Source organism: Triturus cristatus, chromosome 3_2 (assembly GCF_964204655.1).
Source record: "Triturus cristatus chromosome 3_2, aTriCri1.1, whole genome shotgun sequence".
NCBI classification, from domain to species: Eukaryota; Metazoa; Chordata; class Amphibia; order Caudata; family Salamandridae; genus Triturus; species Triturus cristatus.
The window spans coordinates 900,471,529-900,495,632 of record NC_140584.1 but is presented as its reverse complement, the minus strand read 5'-3'; the positions used below and the strand labels follow the sequence as shown (position 1 = coordinate 900,495,632).

At 47.0% G+C, this 24,104-nt stretch overlaps 1 protein-coding gene across 1 annotated transcript in view; it reads right to left on the bottom strand.

The window, feature by feature from the left end:
- Window positions 1–2,144: 2,144 nt before the first annotated feature.
- The window catches only part of ULK2 (unc-51 like autophagy activating kinase 2), a 604,281-nt gene continuing 582,321 nt past the window's right edge, over window positions 2,145–24,104 (bottom strand). Inside the window, exon 27 of the mRNA XM_085649334.1 lies at window positions 2,145–3,686. Within this exon, the coding sequence (XP_085505460.1) occupies window positions 3,619–3,686 (68 nt within the window). The 3' untranslated portion in view covers window positions 2,145–3,618. The remainder of the gene's footprint in view (window positions 3,687–24,104) is intronic.

The window sequence follows — 24,104 nt, the reverse complement described above, 5'->3', positions numbered from 1 at the left end:
CATAGACGACCTTAAAATCAAAGACTGCACACTTACTCACCCGAAGACTATTTGAATGACCGAAACACCGAAAAAAGGCTCTGGGGTCCTACGTCCAAGGACATGTACGCTGTAGTTGCATTTGAATATATATCTTTTTCTGCTCGCCAGTAACTGAACTTGGCACTCATAAGGGCTGCAAAGAAGGATTTAGTCCTCCAATGCACTGATTAGATATAATTTTCCCCTCAACGTACATTCTTTATCTGATATACATTAGCATTCTAAAATAACTGCAAGGTAATGTACTGTACAGAATCTTATTAATAAATTAATAATATATTTACATTGATACAAGTCTTGTTCCTGCTGATGGTTTGTTCTTTCTAAATGAAGAAGGGGCTACTTTATCTGGAGATGCCTATCTATCTCTAGAAACGCAGGAAGACGAAAGGAAAACCAAACCTAATTATGGATATATTGAAGACTTTCCTCCCTAGGAAGAGTGGTCTTGTTCGGATTGTTTTTTAAAGCTGATCCTTCTGGTTTATTTTATAGCCGTCTCATGCAAGAAGTCCCTGCAGATAACAGCCTATGAGAACATTAAAATGTTTGGCTGTGCAGTCTCTGTCAAATTGGTTAAGCATTTCATTGGTCGGTGGGCAAGAAAATGTAAAGCAAAGAGTAAGTACTGAACTCTGTAATCAGCTTCTTGAGTCAAACTGTATGATCTAACCAAACTTGGCATTTAGAGATACTCCCATGAGTAGGGTCATTGCTGTACTTTTACCTTGCTCACAAAAGACAGTTCGGACACCGATAGGCTAGTCCAGAAGGAATCTTAAAGTCTTTTCTGCATCTGAAAGGCATCTGGTCATCTGTAACAAGGCTTAGTGCTGAATTGAGATTTTTCCAGAACCGTCCAGACATTTTCAGCTATCATTTGGTATAGTGGTGTTTGTGGGATAAGAAACTTTTGCTTCTCCAGATTTGTAATAGTCCTACAAGATTGAGTGGCTAGACACAATCGCAGTCCTCTATGGTTGATGTAAATTTAGCCTCTCACCCCCGGATTGAGTCAAACAGTTTTTTTTCAAAAAGATCGGTCTTCTGAAATGAAACTTTCTATATGCATGCCAATCCTGTACTGTTAGCGGGCTAGCAGATCACCAATAGGCTTATCTGATCTGAGGAAGCTTTTTCTGTTTTGATGCTTGATGAAGTGTTTATGCCATCTGTTGGTCATTGAATGAAACTGCCTCGAGGCAGACAACTTGTCCAGTTTGTAGTGTCAGTTACAATTTCTTTTAGTTCATGAAGACCCATCTGAACATCACAACCACTCATCTTCAAGCAGGACAAGTACTCACTTCAATTAGCACTATTTCTACATCCAACACTCCACAAAGACCAAATGCTCCCCACACATAAAACCCTGGTACTTCTAGTGAGAATGTAACGCCTCATAAGACATACATTTCTATTTTTATTGACCGGAGAATGCATGGATTGTAGCATTGCTATGAGAGAGAGAGCACTAGAGTATTTATTTTGGCGCTACTTCTCAAAATTTTACATTAGTTGTTGGCTTTATATGTCTATTTGTCTTTGTTATTTCAGTATATTTTATGACAATTGTGTACGACTGCCTTCAATTTAAATAATCAATTTTATAAGAAAGAACTTGGACCATTTTAACTATTTTTTGTGTGTACATTGTTATGGTGAAACTGCACAGTTTTTAAGTCTTAAATCCAATTATCTCTAAACATGCAATGAAGCAAGTTTTCATTGTCAGTTTTATTGTAACTTAATATACATTTTTACAGGCCATAATAAAAAGGCGTTTTTTGAGACAGGCCAGGGAGTAATCGGTTACAAGAACATTGCATGCAGTTTACAAATGAGAGGTAGAAACACTGTATTAAAGACCTAACAATACAAACCTTTGTTTTATATATACACACACACACAAACATATATAAATAAACATTAAAATTATTGGAATTTCATTCAGATAAATAAGGTAAAAACGACCTCACTGTGTTAAAGTAAAGAAAAACTTTTTCTTTTTAGTAAAGTACACAAAGGTGATGCATTAGGGATGTACAACTTTGCCGTCAAATATTGCAAATCACTGTCTATAAAAAAGACTAAAAAAATGATTCCATTCATAAGTACAGTTTATTCAAGTATTCAAGCATCTGAGTAACAAAAAATAAAAAGAATTCAACACATCCGAGCGGTTTCTATTGTGTGCCTAGACACCCAAGGACAGTTTATGATGATTAAAACATTTTCTGCATGAATCCTTGTTCTGAGGCTATTTAAAAGGTGTAGGCCCTTTCTGCCTAACCGCGTTATGTGACGAAACGGTGCCTGAAAAATTAGAGCACAGAATTCTCCATTTCATTCAGCCATGTTGCTGCAGGTGATTCACCTGAATTTTTGTTCCTTGTCCTAACACTGTCCAATAAGTTGACCGGCAGGAATTTGTAGTACACCTTATGGAGATCACAGGCAATAATGCACATTTCACATGCTCAACTAACAGCCTAACTATCCATGTAAATCTATATAGATGTGTAAATAGCCAAGTAATTCAAAATTAATTCAGGACTAGGAAAATTCAAAGCAATGGTTGCTCCTCTTACTAGAGCATTAGACAAAAATGGAAAAATATTACATGAGTAAAGTCTTTCAACAGTGTAGGGGTGTTACTGTATTAAATGTGAAATATAACTGGTACAAAGCAATAAAACCTTCTTTAGACAAATTATTTGTGCCTCGTTTAACAGTTCTGCAAATGTCAGCGTAATATCGCTCAAGCTAAGTAGTGCAAACTGACGTATCTGCATTGCCTGATGAAATAGTTTGGGCGATTTTGCCAGACAGGTGAACGGCTTCTTCCGATGAGTTGTGTAACTACCCTGTATTAAGTGCTTTTCATCTCTCTTCGAATGTCAGAACTCATGAGCCAGGTAAACTGAAGGAGATGCGTTGCTCCTGAAAGGAGTGCTTGTGCCATTTGTCCTCGTACACTCCATGGTTTCTCCATGGGCCTTCAACCCAAGATAATGTCTTACCACAACTGCAGGCATTACCATCTTGTGCAGAGAACATAGCTTCACGCACATTATGTAGAACAATGGTGATTCCAAATACTTCTTTTACAGAGAAGGATGACGGTCCTATGTACTTTAGGGAGACAAGGGTGGGTTGCAAACGTGAGTCACTGTTATTCCGTGGAGAAGAAATTAAAGGTTCCTTGACAGATCCTTTTTATCCAGGTAATAGGCTCTTATTCACCTTGTTAGTCTCTGTCAAGTACGCACATACAAAAGACTCAAAGACACATATAGGTGGTCTATCTGCCACTGTGAAACAACAAGAACAGAGTGACTGTTCAGGAGCAGCCTTTTCTCTTCCCAAGGTACGTTCTGTAATCGTTACTTTTTCAAAGTTACACCTTTTCTTTGGTAGTCCCCACAGAAGTGTTTTGCTCTATTGCAAAAAAAATGTTTCCTTGCTGGAACTAAGACATGGGAAATATCGAAGGTGTGTCAATACAAAAAACCCAGTACAGATTCACTGAGAGGTGGTCCCTTGAGCACGTTGAGGCATGGTCCTGTGGGACTGCTACTGTTCGTACACCGCCACTGCACTGCAGCAAAGAGCAGCCAGCCGTCCTTCAACACTGGTTTTATCTGTGGATAACATGAAGAGAAGTAAGGGAACTTGTCCAGGTTATGCACTTAATTAAATCATCAAGAATGCGACCAAGCCTATCACATATTCTCAAGATACATTTACACCCCAATCATGTCAGAAACCAATTATTGTATTATTAGACTTATACCACTGACATCCATTTTAAGATATTGGATATTAACTGATAATTATTATCAATCTTCTGCAGCCTGGCTGTTTTCTGTAGACAATATTCTATTTTCTTTATAAAACAATATTCTGTAGAAGCTCATTATTGATTTGACTTCCAATTGCCTACAAACATCTTTTATAGACACATGATTTCCAACTGATAATTATCTACAGATTACCAATTTTGTATATATGGACACTTTTCCATAGCTCAGAGACGTTGGTAAACAGCCATCACAAGGAGATGGTGGCAGATAGCTTCTAGGAGCAGTATATACAATGAGGGTCAAAAGAAGCAAAATTTAATTTCATCAGAGAAGCTTAGAATAACAAGTTACTTACCCTTGGTAAGACCTTATCTGGTAGAGACTCTTTCTAGCCAAAGATTACTTACCTAGAATTATCCCCAGGTGTCCGTCTGGATCCAGAAAGTTTTCGTAAGCAGGACCCCTGCATGCCAGTAGGTGACATCATCCACGCCAGAAGTAACATGCGTAGTGCACATACGGGCGCCACCCCAGCACGATTACGTTATTTTCTATTTGCGACTTTCCATGCCAAGAGTGCAGAGCCACAAAGAACACTGAGTGGGTCGGTAAGGAATCTGCTGACAGATTGAGTCTCTACCATATACGGCTTTATCGAAGGTGAGTAACTTGTTTATCTTGTAGTGGCAGGTTCCGTACTTTAGAATAGGTACCTAAGCGATACCTCTCCGGACGTGAGTCTACGAAACTTTTCACACTAAGAAGTCCTGGAGGACCAAACGAGCAAAGTGCTCATGCCGACCCACCTGACTGTCTAGGCAGTAAAAATTTGTGAACGTGTGTAGAGAAGGCCACATTGCTGCCTAGCAGATATCATGGACCAGAACTCCGCGTGCTAATGCAATGGTTGCAGTCTTAGCTCTGGTGGAAAGAGCATGCAAACCAACAGGTGGCTGCTTCTTGGCCAGTGCGTAGCAGATCTTAATGCAGAGCACGATCATCTGGAGATTGTCTGTTTCGGCATGGCCTTTTCCTTCTTCTTCCGACATACCCCATGAAGAGTTGGTCCTCACCTGAAACTCTTTAGTGCGGTCAAGATAGAACGACAACGCTCTTTTTGTGTCCGGTCGATGAAGTCGCTCCTCTTCCTCGGAGGTATGTGGTAAAGTGTAAAAGGTAGGCAGGGTGATGGACTGCCCTACAGGAGTGAAAACTTTTAGTAAAAAGGAATCAATCTCTAATGCGAAGGACCAACTTGTTTGGGTAGATGTTCAGGTATGGAGGCTTGGATGACAAAGTCTGAAGTTCACTGACTCCGAGGGCAGATGCTATTGCTACCAAGAAGGCCGTCTTGATGGTAAGGAGCCCGAGAGGGCAGTTCTGCAATGGCTTAAAGGGAGCGCACATCAGAAAAGTTAGGACTAGATTTAGGTTCTACTGAGGCATGATGAAGAGCAAAGGTAGGAATATGTGTAGCAAACGTTTCGAGAACATATTTACAACAGGGGATTTGAAGAGTGATGGTTGATCTGGCAACAGCAGAAAGGCAGAGATGTCAGAAAGATAGCCCTTTAGGGTGCCCAGAGCAGAGAACGGATAAAGAAAAGGACGTGAGAGAGGAGAGCAGAAAGAGGGTCAACCTGTTTCTCTGCACACCATGCCACAAACTTGCCCCAAGAGCAGGTGTATACAGACTTGGTAGATGGGCGTGTGGCTGCCAAGATAACTGCAGACTTCAGCAGAAGGTCAAATGCTGTCAATTGTTTCCGCTCAATTTCCATGCCCAAGGCAGAGTGTTGACAGGTTTGAGTGGAGATCCCTCCTCTGCTGCTGAGATAAAAGATCCTCCCAAAGGAGCAGCCTGATCGTAGGCCTGATAGCCAGGCTCAACAGATCGGGATAAAAAACTCTCCAAGCCCAATCCGGAGTCACAAGGATGACTTTGGCCCGCTCAATCCAGATCTTCTTGAGAACTCCGGTTAGGAGTGGCATTGGCAGAATGGCGTACAGGAGGCCTGAGCTCTACTCGAGGTGTAAAGCATCTCTGAGCGAAAGCTGCCTTGGAAACTCCAGCACGCGAAAGCGCTGACATTGCGTGTTCTCGGTGGCGGGGAACAGATCCAACCAACTGCTGAAAGAGACCTTACGCCACCTCCGGATGGAGATGCCACTCATGATAAGCGAGGCATCTGCAGATGAGTTTGTCCGCCATGGGGTTCAGAGAACCTACCAGGTGTTGAACCACCAGGGAAATGCCATGAAGTTCCCATTATGTCCAGAGAAGCAGGGCCTCTTGACAATATGGCCACAACCCGACCCTGCCTTGTTTGTTGCTGTACAACATGGCAGTGGTGTTGTCTGTGAACACCTGGACTAGCCTTCCTATGATGGAGGGTAGAAAGACTTTCAATGCCAGCCTAATCGCCCGGTGCTCCAATAAGTTGATGTTGACTCTGGATTCCGCTGGAAACCAGAGTCCTCTGATATCCACTTTTACAGATGGCCGCCCCATCCCAGGAAAGACCCATCTGTCTCCACTGTCAAATTTCGTTGGAGAATAGAGAGGTCTGCTGCTGATCCGGTCGCAGTTTGTTAACCACCACTGCAGAACTTGCCCAGTTGTCTCAGAGATCAGATGTTGGAGAGATTCCCCTGAAGCTGCGCCCACTAGTACTTCCGGTCCCACTGCAGAGCCTGCATATGTCAGCAGGCATGTGTCACAAGCAGAATGCAGGAGACCATGAGGCCCAGCAGCTTCAGAGTCAGTCTCACCAAAATCCAGGATAGAGGCTGAAACACTGGCATCACAGACTGAATATACTGGACTCGCCATTCGGGAGGATAGGCACGAAAATTGAACATGTCCAGAACAGCTCCGATGAAAGGGAGCACCTGAGTGGGAGTAAGGTGTCACTTTGGACCCCAGTGAGTCTGGTGGTGGATGACAACAGCCTGGGGCAAGGCTGCCTTCAACACCCAGTCATCGAGATAGGGGAAGACTGTCTCTCTTGGCTAAGAGAGCCATCACTTCCTGGCGGAGCGAGGAGAGATGGTCATCCGTCAGCCTATCATAAGTGATATGACAGGCTGACCTTCGAACAATCTGAAGAACCCAGCAGCCTGATGTTATAGACCTCTAGGGGGATAGGTGATGGCGTATCCTACCTCCCACTAGGTGCCAATAATGTTAAAGTGGGCAAACTAAAGGGGTTTTGAAGCTGTGATGTTTGGGGGAGTGGTGGAGTGGCCCAATCTCTGACTGCCCAACCAATGGGGTCTGTGGGTACTGCTTCCTCTGCCGCGCAGAGGCTGGGAAACGTGCGTGCTGTGTGGGTAAGAAGCGTCTGGATGCCCCTCCTGTGGCCATGAAAGGTCGGAATACGCTCATCCAACTTTCTTCCTGGGAATTAACAAATGGGGTAGGGGGTAAATATTTAATCCCCCTTTCTCGAATTCTATCTACAAACAATGTATGAGAGCACTTGGGCACCTGGGGGAATGTATGAGGTTTCTGGTGGATGTGGTATCTGAAATGTGTGGTTATGACTACGCCTGCAGTGATGCATGAACCACGTGACCATGGATGCGGTCGGACCAAGTCATGGCCCGTTCTCATCAGGTATCAAATAAGAAATGGGGGAGGTTATATACTTACCACTTCTCTTTAGCCCTGTCAACATATGGATGGTGTGATATTTATCTGGCATGAAAAATGGTGTGGGGATGCTGGTGTGATGGGCACATATTGATTAGGAGGTGAACCATTAAGATCATGAAGTATGCTTTACCCTGCTAGTTGATTCTGCTATGATACATGGCGTAATTGCCCCTGGATTGAGCTACAGTTTTTTTTAGCCATGATTTAATTACATTTGGAGAACAACAAAGTTACTACACAATGCTCAATAGTGTAGGAATCCTCCTAGGTGTCAACTGTGGGGAACATTGTCACCCAATTGCAATATGGATGACTACTGTGTTGCAGTATCCAAGTGCACATATTGAAGAGAGGGAATCCTTTTGGAACTTGTTAATGTGAATACTTATAAGTTATGTTGGCTTTATATTGCTAAATAGGACAACTTGAATTATCAGCAATCTCAAAAGATTTAGAGCAATATTTGCTTATTAAATATAGACTCACTTCTTTTCATTTTGTTACACGTTTTCACATTAAGGATATGCTGGTGTTTATGTTCAGCCCTATGCCATATGTTTGGTTTGGGATGTGGAAAATGTAGCTAGGCAGGACCATTTTTGTTTGGGATGTGTTGCATACACTTACCAACATGAGTTTGAGTGTAATAATTAATTATGGGGTCATCACGGAAGAACTGTAATATTGAAATAAGTGTTTTATTAAAATTGAATTTGTTATATGTAGTTTATGTTGGCTATATTTGTTGGTTTATGTATGTCCTTTATGTATTATTTACAGCCCTGCGGAAGTTCAATGTTCTTGAACGAAACAGATTGCCTGTTGTCTTGGCTGCTTTTGTGGAAATACTTGGAAATACAATACAGAATAATTTGAAAATATATGCAATTGTTGATTGACCAAATCTTGGGTGGACCATTTCTTCTATGATCTTCATATATCCCATAACATGCATCATCCAAGAAGGCAAAGGGCATTTACAGAACGAAGAGAGAGGTTGGCTGAGGAGAACATCCTCTTCCTAACACCTACATCCATTTTGATTCCCTGTCAGGAGGAGTAGTGGGAAAGAGTGAGGGTTGAGTCTACTCGTTGACACCTGGACCACCAAGCTTTCAGGTGTACGGTGTTGCACGCACCAGGGGCAGGTCTGTCTCCTCTGGCAACCTGTCTGTTGATGGGGGCAAGAGCCAGGTTAGGCCCAAGTACCCTTCAGTGTGTCCATCAGGGCTTCATTAAAAATAAGTAGTAGTGGTTGTGTGGAAGTCTGCCCAGGTTACCGGACTACCAGGCGTGGGCCGTGCAGGTAAGAGCAGTGGGGTGGCTGGGGGGAAGAGGGGAAGGGGTAGGGTGGGGGATAATTCAACAGTCGACTAAGAGGTCAACTTAAATTTAAAAAAACTCACCTTGCGTTAGCCGCATCAGCGATGTGACGAGCGCAAGGTGTTTTTCTTTTTTTCAAATTTAAGCTTCCCTTGTCGTCGACTGTCGACTCCGCCCCACCGCTCTTACCGGCATTGGCCGCACCTGCAGACTACCATCTGTTGAAGTAAAGATAATTGCCTTGATGGAAGTTGCAGGTCTAAATCGGCAGCATGTCTAATCATCACAGCAAAAGACACCGATTACTCTGTGGATGGGCCAGGGGTGACTATACTTTAGTGTCTGGGGAATGTGTAACCCACTAGTATCCTGCAAGTCCATGAAAAGATTGTCCTCATTATAATAATGGGATGCTTCATCCACATTATCACTATGCTTGACTGTGTTCTGAATCTGTAGCAAAAGGAATGTCTTGCATTCTAAGCAAAGGCACAAAGAGTTCTACCTGAGTCAGAAGGAGGCTAGACTGGCATTACTAAAGGTTGCGGAGGGTGCGACTTAAGCTGAGACTGTTTTGCGTTCACTTCGGAGTCTGACAATGGGTTCTTCTTCAGACATCGACATGCAAGAATCAGTGAATATCATGGCGCTGGATTGGAAGTCAGGTTGGGCGTTGACCACTGACTTGGGGCGAACCTGCAGCAAAGGCAATAGGCCCGGATAACATCGAGGACGGATCTGCCAATAATAGCTTAACAGGGGGCCTCGTCGCATCCTTCGGACCCAAAGGCTGGAATGGTACCAAAGATGCACAACATGGCTTCCTTGAAGGCCTCAACTTGTTGCAGGTGTCGCAAATAGAGATTAGAGTTGCATCTGTTTAAATTGTGAAATTGGTTCCTCTGCAGGGGACTAGGACCGAGATTCATCTTGATGAGTGGCGGGATTAGGGAAAGTTATGTTTCAACTCTATTTGTTTCTTTTTTTGATTTGGACTTACCTGACAACTTGGAGGGAGAAGAGGACCTTTTGTAGTAACTGCCAGGACCGGAAGGATACACATCTTTCACCGGGAAAGGCACTTACGCCCCTTCTGACAGTTTTCAGCGATGTAGAGCTTGGTTTCATATCCCTGGATCCCCTTCGAAATGTATCTGGGCACAGTCCTTACAAGACCTGGAGTTGTGCAAAGACCATTGGCACCAGAGACATAGCTGGTTTGGATCAGTCACAGCGATCTGTTTGTGACAGTCCCTACAAGGTTAAACACTATAGTCTTCAGAGGGAACATATTCCCTTGTACCCTTGAGGGTGTTGCATGATGCTACCTGCTGGCATGTGGGAGCAATGCTGAGAAAAAAATCTCCAGACCCAGTCTGGCAACTGGGGTAGTCACAAGGTGAGGAACTTGCAGTTAGAACTATCATCACAAGTATTGTATCCTAACTCTTAGAAAGCAAAGAGCACAATCAGATGAACACTGCATTCATAAGCTTCAGGTCCATCAAAGCATCAAAAGCCAACTCTCACAACTCTTTAATTTACACCAAGTAGCAAAAGACTAGTGATTAATATTGGAGACTAAACAGGACAGTCTTTGACATTAAGAATGGAAGGGCCAACAAATTGCAACGATGCCCACAGCAAAGCCTTGCCAGACAAGAGACAGTACACTAAGGGCAACACTTCATCAGCCTATAATATAAGGGTGCCTGCCAGATGTTTCACAACCCATCAGATACATCATGAGCCTCAGCTAAGGACCACAGTCTCAATGCCTCCAGACATGGAGGTTGCGTATCTCATGGCAGCCGTGTAATCTGTTAGGACATGCAATGGATCACCTGAAGCAGAAACATGCAGGCTTATCTACAGGGTCATAACATGCCCGTCTTCTTAACTTCACACACTGGGACACAAATAAAATTACTAGTCCACCAATAGGTAGTTTCAGTTTTCACATTTTTCCGCTATTTCCTTTTTTTATGTTTTTTTAAAATGTCTTTTTATTAATGACAAGGTCACACAGGTTAATCAATGGACAGACATAATTGTCAGTGGATTCTCCTCTGGTTTCGTTCCCTCCAAAACACATAAGTATATATAAAGTTGGGGCGTGGCCTGGCGCTCGGCAAGATGGCCGCACAGTAGTGTAGCTCTGCTGGCCGCCAAACTAATCCTGCATTTATCCTGTTCCCAGCGAGCCATCCATCGGAGTAACCCGATCAATGTGATTGCTGGCAGCGGGGGAGTCTGAACGGTGTACTGTTTGCGGACGATTTGGCCCCTGGAGCTGACAGAGCCTGTCGCGGATTCTGATGGCGACCATGCTGAAGGCCGCAATGCCGAACTGCCGCCAACTCTGCTGAGCGCTGGACGGAGTCCGCGGCGCTGCTGGCGGGGATCGGGTGCGTGTCTCGGCTCGCGGCGGCTGCTGCCGCCACCTGGGCTCGAGAACGGACTGGCCGGACGTCTGCACCTAACGCTGACTGCAAGCAAAGGGTCTACTGGACACGGCCTGGAGCTGAGCCGGGAGGGGCGTGTCCTGCTGCTGCCTCCGGCCTGAAAGGTAGGCCTGTGTGAAGTGGCGGCGCCCGGCCTAATTTACCGCGCTGCATTCCGTAACTGCTCGGGGCCCTCATAATCGCTGCACCTGCACGCCACCCTGCCCGGTGCTCCGGACATTGTAGACAGGCATTCAGGAGAGGATCGGCATTGCCCGGGGGTTGGACCTTATCTACAAGTTGCAGACTGTTGGGGGAATAGTTCGCCGCGTTGCCTCACCGAATTATCGACTGGCCCCAGTGTCGACACATTGCGCTGCTTTCGGCTCCAGGTGTCAGGGCCTTCTGCTACGGGGACACCGAGGGAGCACACACGGGGACCTGGACTGTATTGGGCCTGGGGCGGTTGGTGACTGCACTGTTCTACATCGTGCGATAAAGACTGAGACGCGCTGAGTCCCCTGCTGTGGCGTGCCGGGGACAGAGTGCGCATCGTTGTGACCACACGCCTCTGGGTGAGAAACGAGTGCTCACCATCCTACTGGTGCCATAGCGGCGGATACTGGCCTTGTGATTTGTATTCTCTGCGAGTTGCGTGGCCCAGGTCTGCGCTGCGGCTGCTTGACTGGATCTCCTGCCCCCCTCAGCCTGTGATTCCCCCATCATTGCCCATCAGGAACAGGAGTTTCCCCCATCAATGCAAAAGCCTTGAAATCAGATACAAACTCCGACCCATCTCTCTATAAAATGGGCAAGCCGGAAAAAAATCAGCCTCGGCTGACCTTCGAATCACGCAGGGGCGGTAAGTCCGCACAAAATGCAGCCTCAGACTCAGAACTAGACTCTGCGTTGGAGAAATCGCTATCCACCATACAGGCTAGCTTACAGGCTATAGATGGTAAAATAGAGGCACTCAATAGAAGGATGGACCATTTCTCCACCAAATTAGACAAACATGCAGCACGAATTGGCGAGGCGGAACAGAGGATATCGAAAACAGAAGACGGCCTCCAACAAGTTACCACTAAAACTACAGACATGGCGAAGCTGCTAGCTGTCATACAGGCGAAGAACGAGGACATTGAAGCGTGCTCCTGGCGCAATAATGTGCGCATTTTAGGCCTGCCGGAATCGATGAACGTAGGGCGTCTGGAGGACTATGTGGAGACCCTCATACGGGAAATCTGTGGAGCTGAGCAGCTCTCCGCCATGTTTGCTATAGAGAGGGCTCACAGATCTCTGGTGGCACGCCCTTCTCCTGGGGCCCCTCCCCAGACCGATCATTGCCCGGCTACTAAATTTTAGAGACAGGGACACCATCTTACATGTCACTCGCCAGAAAGGTATGATCAACTACCAGGGCAATGTTCTATCATTCAACCCGGATTTTACCACACTGGTACAGGCAGCGAGTAAGGAATTCCAAGGAGTCAAAAAGCTATTAATGAAGGAGTAGGTTCCATATGCCATGCTTTACCCTGCGCGCCTGCGTATAGGCACTGAGGACAACGCCAGGATCTTCACGACTCCCAAGTAGGCTATGGAATCCGCCAAATCTTTTCGCCGAAAACGAACCTCTGCCGCCCCTACATCAGATGTTTATGACGGAGTAACTTGTATGCTTCATGGTATGTCTAATTTTCTATTGCTGCCACATGGATATTGACTGTAATGGGGCATCATGCTGTGTTGTGTTCTTGTTCTGTTGAGATGCAGAGGGCGCGGGTGGTTAATGGTTTATGGATATCGGCATTTGGGGTATGGCAGCCGGATATTGACTCTTTATAGCGGGTTTAAGGACTAATGCTTCTACTCCCTTTATACAAATCGTATGGTATCCTCCCCGTCCATTGTGATATCTGCCTACCTATTTGTGTGATACTATGGGCCCTGAAGCTGCGGGTTTATGCCACTCGCCCTTGCTCTTACTGTCATCCCCTATGGCCCCACTGTACTGTCCGGTTGGATGGCTTGGGAACGGGAGCTGTTAGCAGTATATCGGTGGCCCCCTCCCGACCTCATCGGGGAGTGGATCCTGACGCTATGCCCCCCCAATGGGTATACCCCACACTATGTTTCACGGTAATTTGTTTCTGTTGGGATTGTTCAAGTTATGGGGGTTTGTCTTTGGCAACCTGGGTCTTGTAAAGTGGGTGGGGGGAGGGAATGGGTTGCTTTTTTTTTTTTTTTTAACAGTTAAAGGTACTGAGATCAGAAGTCATATTGTAACTGGTACACCTATCAATGTCTGCATGCTTACTGCTGGGGCGGCATGCAGAGTGAGCTGGCTGCTTTTGTAATTGGGAATGGGTGAGACATACAAATGCTTAACATGGAATATACGCGGTCTCAACACTCCCGAGAAAGTGCGCCAAGTGTTAACATATCTTGACAGACACGCTGTACAAATCGCTTTATTGCAGGCAACACACCTGAGTCAGCAAACAGAAGCTAGGGTGGCACACAAATGGGCAACTTTTAGATTGGCGTCATCCTACTCTAGTTACTCCAGGGGAGTGCTCATACTTGTTAAAAGAGGTGTTTCGTTCTGGCCACTACACATGTGTACAGACACAGAGGGTCGCTGGGCTATGGTACAGGGCAAGTTGGGAATGTCCGTCATAACAAATGTTAATATCTACGGTCCTGTAGTGGATGATCCGGCACCCTTCTTCAACTTGCTTAGAACTTTGCGATCATGGCCCGAATCGACTGTCCTCTGGAGGGGCGACTTTAACACCCATCTTGACCCACAAGTAGATAAATCCAATCCGGCAGGGGCGCGCACTGTCAAAGTGGCCCAATGTGTTCGTGATGCAATGGTGGAGATGAGTTTTGTGGATGTTTGGTGCATGTGACATCCAGATACCTTGCAAGGTACACATATCACCCCTGCATACAATAGTTGGTCCCGACTGGATTACTGGCTGGTGGATGAAGAAGCTAGTGGGTGGGTCACATGGGTATACATACTGCCGCGCACATATTCTGATCACAATCCTGTGGGTCTAGATGTCTGCGTTCCCACGAGCCTCCATCGACCTTTCACTTGGCAGTTCTGGGGGAGTCATTGGTGGATCCTATATATCACGAGGCAATTAGAACAGCTATTACACAATATTTTGACTTCAACATAGACTCTGTGGACAGTCAAGCCACGCTTTGGGAGGCGTTTAAGGTGACGATAAGGGGGGTATGTATTGGTACTGCAGCAGGGATCCTTAGAGACCTTAGGGGCCGGTGTCTAAAATGGAAAAGACCCTGGGGGAATTAGAGAGCCAATATCAGAACTCTCCAGCTGCAGACACACTAGCTCGCATACAAGACTTAGTGGTAGAATACAACACATTAGCTGACAAGAAGGCACAATACATTGCTAGGCGACATGTGGCCCGGGCGTATGGGGAGGGGGGTAGGCCTGGGAGGAGTATGGTTTCTAAGCTGCGTTTCAGGGCCGATCACCACCGATTGACCAAATAGACTCTCAAGGAAACGCACATTTTACACCACTTGCGATAGTGGATCAGTTCAAACAATTCTATTCTGCTTTGTATAACATGCAGGCGGTATGGCAGATGACGCACTGGATGAATATCTTTTGGACACGGCCTGTGCATGGCTGTCGGATGCTCATAGAGACCAACTCATAGATGAAACAGACGTGTGGGAGGCTATTCTCTCTCTTCCGAATAATAAGGCCCCCGGGCCGGACGGATTAACAGCAGAATTTTACAAAGCCTATTCGGATCTCCTTGTACCCCACTTGGTAGAGATGTACGCAGAGGCGTATGAATCCGGGGTCCTTCCGCCTTCCCTCACAGGCCCTGATTATCACGCTTCTAAAAAAAGATAAATCGCCCACGCTCTGTGAATCCTATCGCCCCCTTATCGCTAATCAATCTAGATGCAAAAATTCTTCCGAAAATATTGGCCACCAAAATCCAACTGCTGATGTCCCTTCTTGTCCTTCCGGACCAGTTAGGGTTTATTCCAGAGCGTTCCACCTCTCATAACTTACGCACCATTTTCGCAATGTTCCACGTTCTGAACCCCGAGTTATCAGCAGCCACTGTCATGCTTGACGCGGCGAAAGCATTTGACTTGATAGAGTGGAAGTATATGATGCGCATACTGCACAGAATAAGATTTCCTCCTATTTTGATGCGTTGGATTCAGGTCCTATACACAGACGCATCGGTGAGGGTACGGGTGGGGGGGCCTTACTTCAGAGCCTTTTACTATAGAACGTGGTACTAGACAGGGATGCCCTTTGTCCACACTCTTATTTGCCCTTGTTCTGGAACCGTTAGCATGCAAAATCCGGCACTGCCACTGAGTGGTCGCTCTTAATTTTAATCATCGACCGGTTGGTATTTCCATGTAAGCGACGATATGGTCCTTTTCATCTGTGATCCTCAAATACATCTATCTCCGAGAATATATCAGATTTGGCCTCTTCTCTGGACTCCTCATTAATTGGGAAAAATCGGTTATCATCCCGTTGACACTGCTCACAACCCCGCCTCAACTAGAATATCCTCTGGTCTGGTCCGCGGACCCGGTTAAGTACCTTGGGATCTGGGTACATCGTGACCCCGGCACAGTGATAAGAGAAAACTATGGACCAGCTTATAGCACTCTGGTACAAGTGGACAGGTGGTCCCATCTCCCGTTGTCCCTTGCAGATCGTGTTGCAGTCATTAAAATGCTTATCCTCCCGCGATTTCTATACTTGTTCTGGAACATTCCGATCAAACTTAACAGGCATTTTTTTTAAAACAGTGCAAACACAGCTATTAAGACTGGTGTGGGGGGGTAAACAGCCCAGAATAAGTTGGCATTCAATGGCGCTCGCATATGATAAAGGGGGGTTTGTTTCTCCGGAATTTTCTGTCTACTTTTTGAGTGCACAGGCGCAATATGCCTACTATTGGTTCCGGACACATGATTATATCCCTCATTTAGCGGTGGAGGACGGGGATGCGCACCCCGCACACTCATCGGCATATGCCTAGATCTGAAATCAACACTATTGATACCAATATTGCAGCCTGACAGGCGACAGGCAAGCGCGCACATATGCTCCTGCTCTGCCCCTGGCTGGTCATGCGGCCTTGTCTGTCGCCTGGGAACAAGGGCCTATAACGGCTTTAAAGGAGGCTGGCATCACACACATGAGAGACCTATTCCCAGGGGGTAGTTACGTTACTGAGGAGGACCTAGCATACATCCGCAATCCTACATTCCTTTTTCAATACTCCTATTACCGACTAAAGAGTGCACTGAAGGATCATTACCCTGACTTTCCTGCCGAACCTGCAATACTTCAATCACTCCAACTATTGCTGGTAGCCCCATCCAAGAAAAAACTAATTACCAAGTTACATAAGGGGGTGCAGGATGAAACGATTTGTGGGCCAGATCGTAGTCTAGAGCGCTGGAACACATTAATAGCCCCTCCGATCACTATGTAAGACTGGGAACAAATGTGCATGTTAACAGGCCGCCTCACACCAAACGGCAACTTGCATATAATTCATTTTAAATTCATCCACCAAATGTATCATACCCCTGTTAAATTGTATAAAATTGGCCTCAGAGATTCTGACAAATGTAAGCACTGTAGTAAAGGGAATGCTGATTTTGTCCACCTTGCCTGGCAGTGTGCCCCGTTTTTCAATATTGGGAAACAGTTGTTGCACGCATACACACCATGACAAGCATTGTTTTGAAGTGTACACCCCTGGAATGCCTCCTTGGCTTTGTCCCCCAGGTAAAGGCCAATGTGGGCAAGTTTGTAAGAGTTGCACTCCTGCTCGCCAAGAGGCGGATTATGTTTACTTGGGAAAGTAAATTTGGCCCAAAACCTGCCGAATGGATGAAGGACTTGATCTACTGCCGTGAGCAATTAGAAATGTATGCAGAGGAATTGCCGGTCACATCCAGACCAAATGACATCTGAACTCCTCTCCGGGAATATTTGCTACTCCAGACTCATGCTGACAATGTGTAATGTTAACTGCTGATCTGTGTTATTGTGTCATCGTCTTAATCAATATAATGGTATTGCGCCACTAGAGTACACTGTTTAAGATGCCAATACGCTGTATGGTACTGAAAACTTTAATAAACAAATAAAAAATAAAAAAGTATATATATACAGTTAAAGCATTACACATTCCATCAACATGGGACCAGTCTATCCCGACTCCTGCCTTCGTCTAGTCAATGGTGGTTCACAGATCTCTCCTCTATATTCATTCCATTTGTTCCAAATGTGTGTCCATATGTTAGGGCAGCCTCTAGATTCATACACTGTCTTCCCAGTGAACATACAATGATCCATATCCTTTTCCCATATTCCCAAGGACGGCGGTTCGTGCGACCCCCACAACCTGGCTATATTCCTTTTGGCGATCATCAGTCGAAGTGTCACCCATACTCTTTCTTTAGTGTTGAGGTCAGTAGGGCCCCAAATATTGAGAAGACACATCTTTATATTACTGTCTATCTTGGCACCCAATACTTTCTCCATACTTCTAGTCACCTCAGCCCAATACCCCTGGATAACCGGACATTCTCAGAGTATGTGTACAAAAGTACCCTACTGCCCACATCTCCTAATACAGTCCGGATCGGTCCGATAGCCCATTTTAACCAAAGTCGGTCCTGCAAGATATATTCTGTGGAGTATTTCGAGCTGTACTAGTCTGAGTCTGGAGGAAATGGCGTTTTCCCTAGGAGAAGCGAGGGCTCCGAGCCATTCCTCATCATCCAGTCCCGCTACATCATGATGCCATTTGGCTCTAAGTCGAAGTAAGGAAGCAGGCATGTTATTAGCAAGTTTTTTGTATATCAGCGAGATTGCCTTCTCAGGGAGATTCCCGTCCAGTATCCTGTCCTCTAATGTCCTCTGGTGGTGCCTCCCCCTTCGGTATTACCTCCTGCAGCGCATGCTTAATGAACGAGTTACTTACCTTCGGTAACGATGTATCTGGTAGAGACATAGTCCAGCCGCAGATTCCTTAACTTAGAATATCCCCAGGCATCAGACTGGATCCGGAAAACTTTCCACAGCAGCTACTCTGCGCACCAGGGGCGGCGCCGCACGGCTCCGCCCTGACGTCGTCCACGGATGTGACGTCCGCGGAGCCATATATGCCCCTCCCGGCGCGGACGTCAGTTTTCATCGGAGAAACTTCTCCGTGCCGCAACGCGGAGCCACCACCAAAAAACTGTTAGAATATGGGAACAGTGTGTGAAACTGATGAAAAGACATGGAATGATGAAAAACCGCACCATAAAGGAAAGTGCCAGGCACTGTATATTGGAAACTAGTAAAGGGAAAGAGCAGAGCACCGCTCTGAGAAGCAACCCCACAAAAGTGAAGGCCAACCACCCTGGGAGGTAAATGAAGATTTAAACAACATCATGGCAGACAACAGAAAGTCTGCAACCTTAATGTATAACTGTGAAGGACAACAAGTCCGGAACATAGGAGCTAGGACAATTGACCACAAGACGTCACCAGAAAGAGACGTATCCCCAATAAGAGCTTCAAAAAATGTGACAGAGCCAATAGACCTCAAACCAATGGAGCACAGGGGTGGTAAGAGACCCCAAGGCGTTAAAGAAAGGGAGAGCGATGGGTAGGAAAAAACACAAATAGAACCCACACTGTACAACCCAGGGCGTAGGGTTGGAAAGGATACATGACACATGAGCATACCGTCCAATTACGAAAATGGGCGGAGTAGAGCTATGAATGCAGAAGGAAGCATTCTGTGTGGGGGTGAAGTGAAAGCGTCACCCTGCAGAAGGATCAAGCCACCCAAAGGGAGGCGAGCGTAGAAAGCCCAACCTGAAAAGGTCCTAGCAGAATGTGGAGGGCGGGCGGGCGTTATGGAATCTGCAGCTAGACTATGTCTCTACTAGATACATCGTTACCGAAGGCATGTAACTCGTTCATCTGATAGAGATGTCTAGCTGCAGATTCCTTAACTTAGAATAGATACCAAAGCCATACCCAAAGAGGAGGCAGGTCTGCAACTGAACCCCACCAAGTTCTAGAGAGAACTTGGCCGTCAATAAAGTGACTAAAACAGTGCCGTCAATCATGTGACGAAGCACAGTGGGGACAGTAATGTCAGCGCAGCTAACTCCTAGACCATGAAGCTCAGAAGAGAGCGGAGAACAATGGAAGGCAAAGGTACCACAAGCCGACAAGAACAGCATGAAAACCCCTTTTGTGTATAACGGGTTGAGAGAGGGATGGCCCAGAGCCAGAATACGCGTGCTGGAGCAAGAGTTCACAACTTCAAAAAGGGAAGATGAACCAAGCCTAGGGCCCAAGGGATCCGCAGGATCCAAGGTGTCAACTGAAAGCAAAAAGCGATTACCGGTCAACCAGGCAAAGCAGGGGAGAAAACACTGTTGAACCTGCACCTGCAAGATACAGGGGGCAACGAAGGCAAAAGGCTGACTCCTGCCCTGCAAGTGCCGGTATGGAACAAGAAAACGCATACTAAATATGCTGGAGTTAAAAGGAATCTGAGGACAATGCTATAAGTGGAACTGGACATGGGGTGTGAAAGATCCACCAGATGTAATGTGTCGCCTGTAAGCAAAACCCAGAGAGATGGCAACCGGTATGACAGAAAGCGCATACCGGCCCAGTATGTACAATAGCGGAAGAATCACTTTTCAAGCTGCATCAGCTAGACACATGTGACAACATTGGCAGGCGACCAATCCATGGCCAGAAGGCTGGTAGTAAAATAGAAGACACGCCATGACATAGGCGGTCTGTTACAACCGGCGAAAGGGCCAATGGGACACAGCCTAGCATCAAAGTAGGAGCGACACTGTAAGACATCGAAGCATCCCGGAAGGTGCCTAAGCACATCGTGTGGACGTTGGAACCACACAAAGAAAGGTAAGGCCTCCTGCAGGGCAGTGTGAGCAGCTCAGATGCGCACGACAGAGAGGGCAACGGCCCAAAAGGGGAATCAGGCAGCCGAGCACCACATAGAGGTGGTGGCACAAGCAGACCGGGTCAGTGACTATGGACACCGCATGAAGGAAAGAGCAACGTCCCTCCCTTGCTTGGGAAGAACCACGGTCCCCTGCAAGCTAGAGGAACAACAATGGAAACAGTCATGATCAGTGTAAGTGCCCCGGACCACAAGAAGCAAGTATTCAGAAGAAATATGCCCCATGAAAAATAACAGTATGATCCAAGCAGAAGTGTGGTAACACCGCTGCGGGGCAGCAGGGAACATGGAAAAAAATGCTGTAGGAGAAGTGGCGAGAAAAGAGGCCACATACAGCAGAGATATAAATGCTAAGCTAGTACCTTGGAGGACGAACCCAATAAGGGCTGCGTGCCCAAGCTGGTACTATACAAAACATTGCTGCACAGCGGTGGAGATGGAGTGAGCAGTAAAAACAAGGACAGAAGCACTACAGACAAGCGGGACCAAAGGCACCCGAAGTACGACAGGGCGATGCTAATAATAGGATCGCAGGACAAAAGACAGGGAGGGACTCCCCGAAGGATGTCCACGAGGAATACTCCATAGGAGCGTACTAAGGCAAGGCAGTTGCCCAGCACCAGAATATACCCCACATAGGGTAAGTGTCAACACCTGATAAGGGAATCCTCTTGGGCAAAACACGCAGTCAGAGGACTGAACAGAAGATTAAACCAGCCATACGGCTGAAATCTAACAAATCAGAGAAGGCAGAACAGCTGTGGACAGTAATCGAAGATTAAACCAGCCATACGGCTGAAATCTAACAAATCAGAGAAGGCTTTAACAGCCATGGACAGCAAACGGGGAACGCACTATACACGTTTGTGATAGAGGTGTAGGAAAATAAGGCACAGAACAGTGCAAAAGTTATGGCAGCCCGACAAGAGCCGGGAGACTGCTGAATTCGCGTCTGGATCAAAAAGGTCCACATCATTAAACGGTAGGTCTCTGAGGGCATCCGGAACATTATCTGGGAAACGACTGTTGCGATGCCATGCATGGCGACAAAAAGCCACAGATCGAGCAAGAGCTCGTCCCACAGAGTCAGTGGCATCTAGGGAAGAACAGAGCGAAAATTGCACCATCTCTCTGCCATCAAGCAGAAGACGAAGCAACTGTGATCACGGCTCCTCTGGAATAGAAGGTCCTCGACCAGCTCCCAAAGGGTCGAGGATGAACACGCAAACACACACACAGTATTCAATTCGCGGATACCCGCACTGGTAGAAGCAAACAGTTGGCGAGCACACGCGTCCAGCCACCTAGACTTCCTAGTGGGAGGTAATAATGGCAAGGTGGATGAAGACTAAGTTAAAGGCCACCTGAACAACGAGCCCCTGAGCCGTAGGGTGAGTGGACAGGCAGAGTGAATCACCCGGAATAGGACGGTGCCAACAGAGTCACCAGAAGAGGGCCCTGCCCATGAGCCACGCAAAATGTCAAATAAAGAGCTGCCAAATGGCAGCAAAGGCTCCACCTCAATAGGGCCCATATGGAGCAGATCCAGTAAGGGATCAGACAGCAGGGGGACCACAGGAGGCTGAAAACCAAGAATAGCAGCCGCCATGTGAATGGCATGTGCGTAAGCAGCCCCAGCTTCAGTTGCCATCCGGCTAGGCGATAATAAGCCATTGGTAGGAGACGGATGAAGACTAAGCCGTCCACTGGACAACAAAAGTGGAGGAGCCGGAGACTGACCCGAAGGCCAGGCAACACAAGGCACTTGCACCATGGGCCCCCGATATGGGGAATCCAGAGAAGCGTTAACCTCTTGACCAGGAGGCGTTGTTTCCGGAACTGGCGACGAGCGACACCGTGTGGAGGTCGCAGCGACGTCCGAGGAGTCTGGCGGAGCAGCAAACTCGTGAGGAAGCTTGGACAGTGGCACCGGCGTCGTTCGAAGCCAGGTTGGAGTCATCTGGACGTCTCCACCTGTTTGAGACCCGAAGGCGCTCCAGGGAGGGGTGTGGACTCAAAGTACGACTGGAGTGCAATAGAATAAGCCTCCATTTGGGCACGCGTTGCCCCAACCCCGGGAAGCACAAGTTACTAGACCTTAGTTAGTGATAGATTCCTTACCTTAGAATATCCCCAGGCGCCAGACTGGATCCGGAACGTTTTCGTCAGCGGTACTCCTGCGCATTGGAAGGTGGCATCGTGCCGCTCTGCATCCGTCGCTGGCGTCATAAGCACCGAGATTACGTTACGGAGACTACTTAGGCGCCACCCATGCATGCTGACGTCAGTTCTGTACACGACTTTCTGCGCCAGGAACGCAGAGCCATGCAAGAAACTGACCACTGGTCCCATGGAACTAGGGCACTGAAAGGGATGACCTTAACCCTAGAAATCAGTTCTCAGAACGGGGAGGATGGGTGAGGCGGTAAGGAATCTATCACTAACTAATGTAACTTGTGCATCTGAAAGAGACAGGTTAGTGATAGATTCCTTACCTTAGAATAGATACCCCAGCAATACCTACCCCGGAGGTGAATCTGCGAACCAAAATCACACCAGAAAGTCCCGGAGAACCAAACGGCCAAAGAAGCCGTCTCTCCGGACTTGGCTGTCTAGGCAGTAGTGCTTGGTAAAAGTGTGCAGCGAGGCCACGTAGCTGCCTGACAGATGTCCTGCAAGGGAACGCCACGTCCTAAAGCAGTAGTGTCTGCCATAGCCCTGGTAGAATGGGCACGCAGCCCCACAGGAGGCTCCTTCTAGCCAACGAGTAACAGGCTTTGATGCAGAGAACAACCCACCGAGAGATGGTCCGTTTGTGCACGGCCTGACCTTTTTTGGCGCCCACGTAGCTATCAAAAAGTTGGTCATCCACCTGGGACCGTTGTGTGTGCTTCAGATAGAACGAGAGCGCACGTTTTGGGTCCAGACGATGGAGCCTCTCTTCTTCTTTTGAAGGATGCAGAGGAGGAAAGATGGTGGGCAAAGTGATGGGCTGCCCGATGTGGAAAGGCGTGACAACCTTGGCAAGAAAGAAGGATGAGTCCTTAAAACCACTTTGTCCGGATGAACGGAGAGAAAATGAGGTTTCGAAGAAAGAGCTTGGAGCTCACTCACTCTTCTGGCAGAGGTGATAGCTACCAGGAAAGCAGTCTTCAGAGTGAGAATACGTAAAGGACAGTCATGAAGTGGCTCAAAGGGAGCACATATCAGATAAGTCAAGACAAGATTTAAGTCCCATTGAGGCATTATGAAGGGCACAGGAGGAACGTGTGTGTAATGCCTTTCAGGAAGCGATTAACAATTGGGGACTTAAAAAGAGAAGGCTGATCTGGAAGCCGTAGAAAGGCGGAAATGGCCGAGAGATAACCATTGATAGTGCCCAGAGCAGAGCCCTGCTGGGCCAAAGAGCGAGAGAAACAGAAGGACCTCGGAAAGAGGTGCCGCAAAGGGATCCACAGCCTTTGCTGTGCACCATGCCACAAATTTGTTCCACCTGTAGGCGTATACCGTCTTAGTGGAGGGATGCCTGGCTGCCAGAATAATGTCGCAGGCTTCGGAAGGAATGTCGAAAGCTGCCAACTGTCGCCGCTCAATCTCCACTCATGGAGGTGGAGGCTGGACAGGTTCGGGTAGAGGACCATCCCCTGTTGCTGCGACAGAAGATCCTCCCGAAGAGGCAGTCGAATCGTGGGAGTGATAGCCATGCTGAGTCGCTCTGGATACCAGTATCTTTGTGCCCAATCCGGAGTCACAAGGATGACTTGGGCCCGGTCGCGCC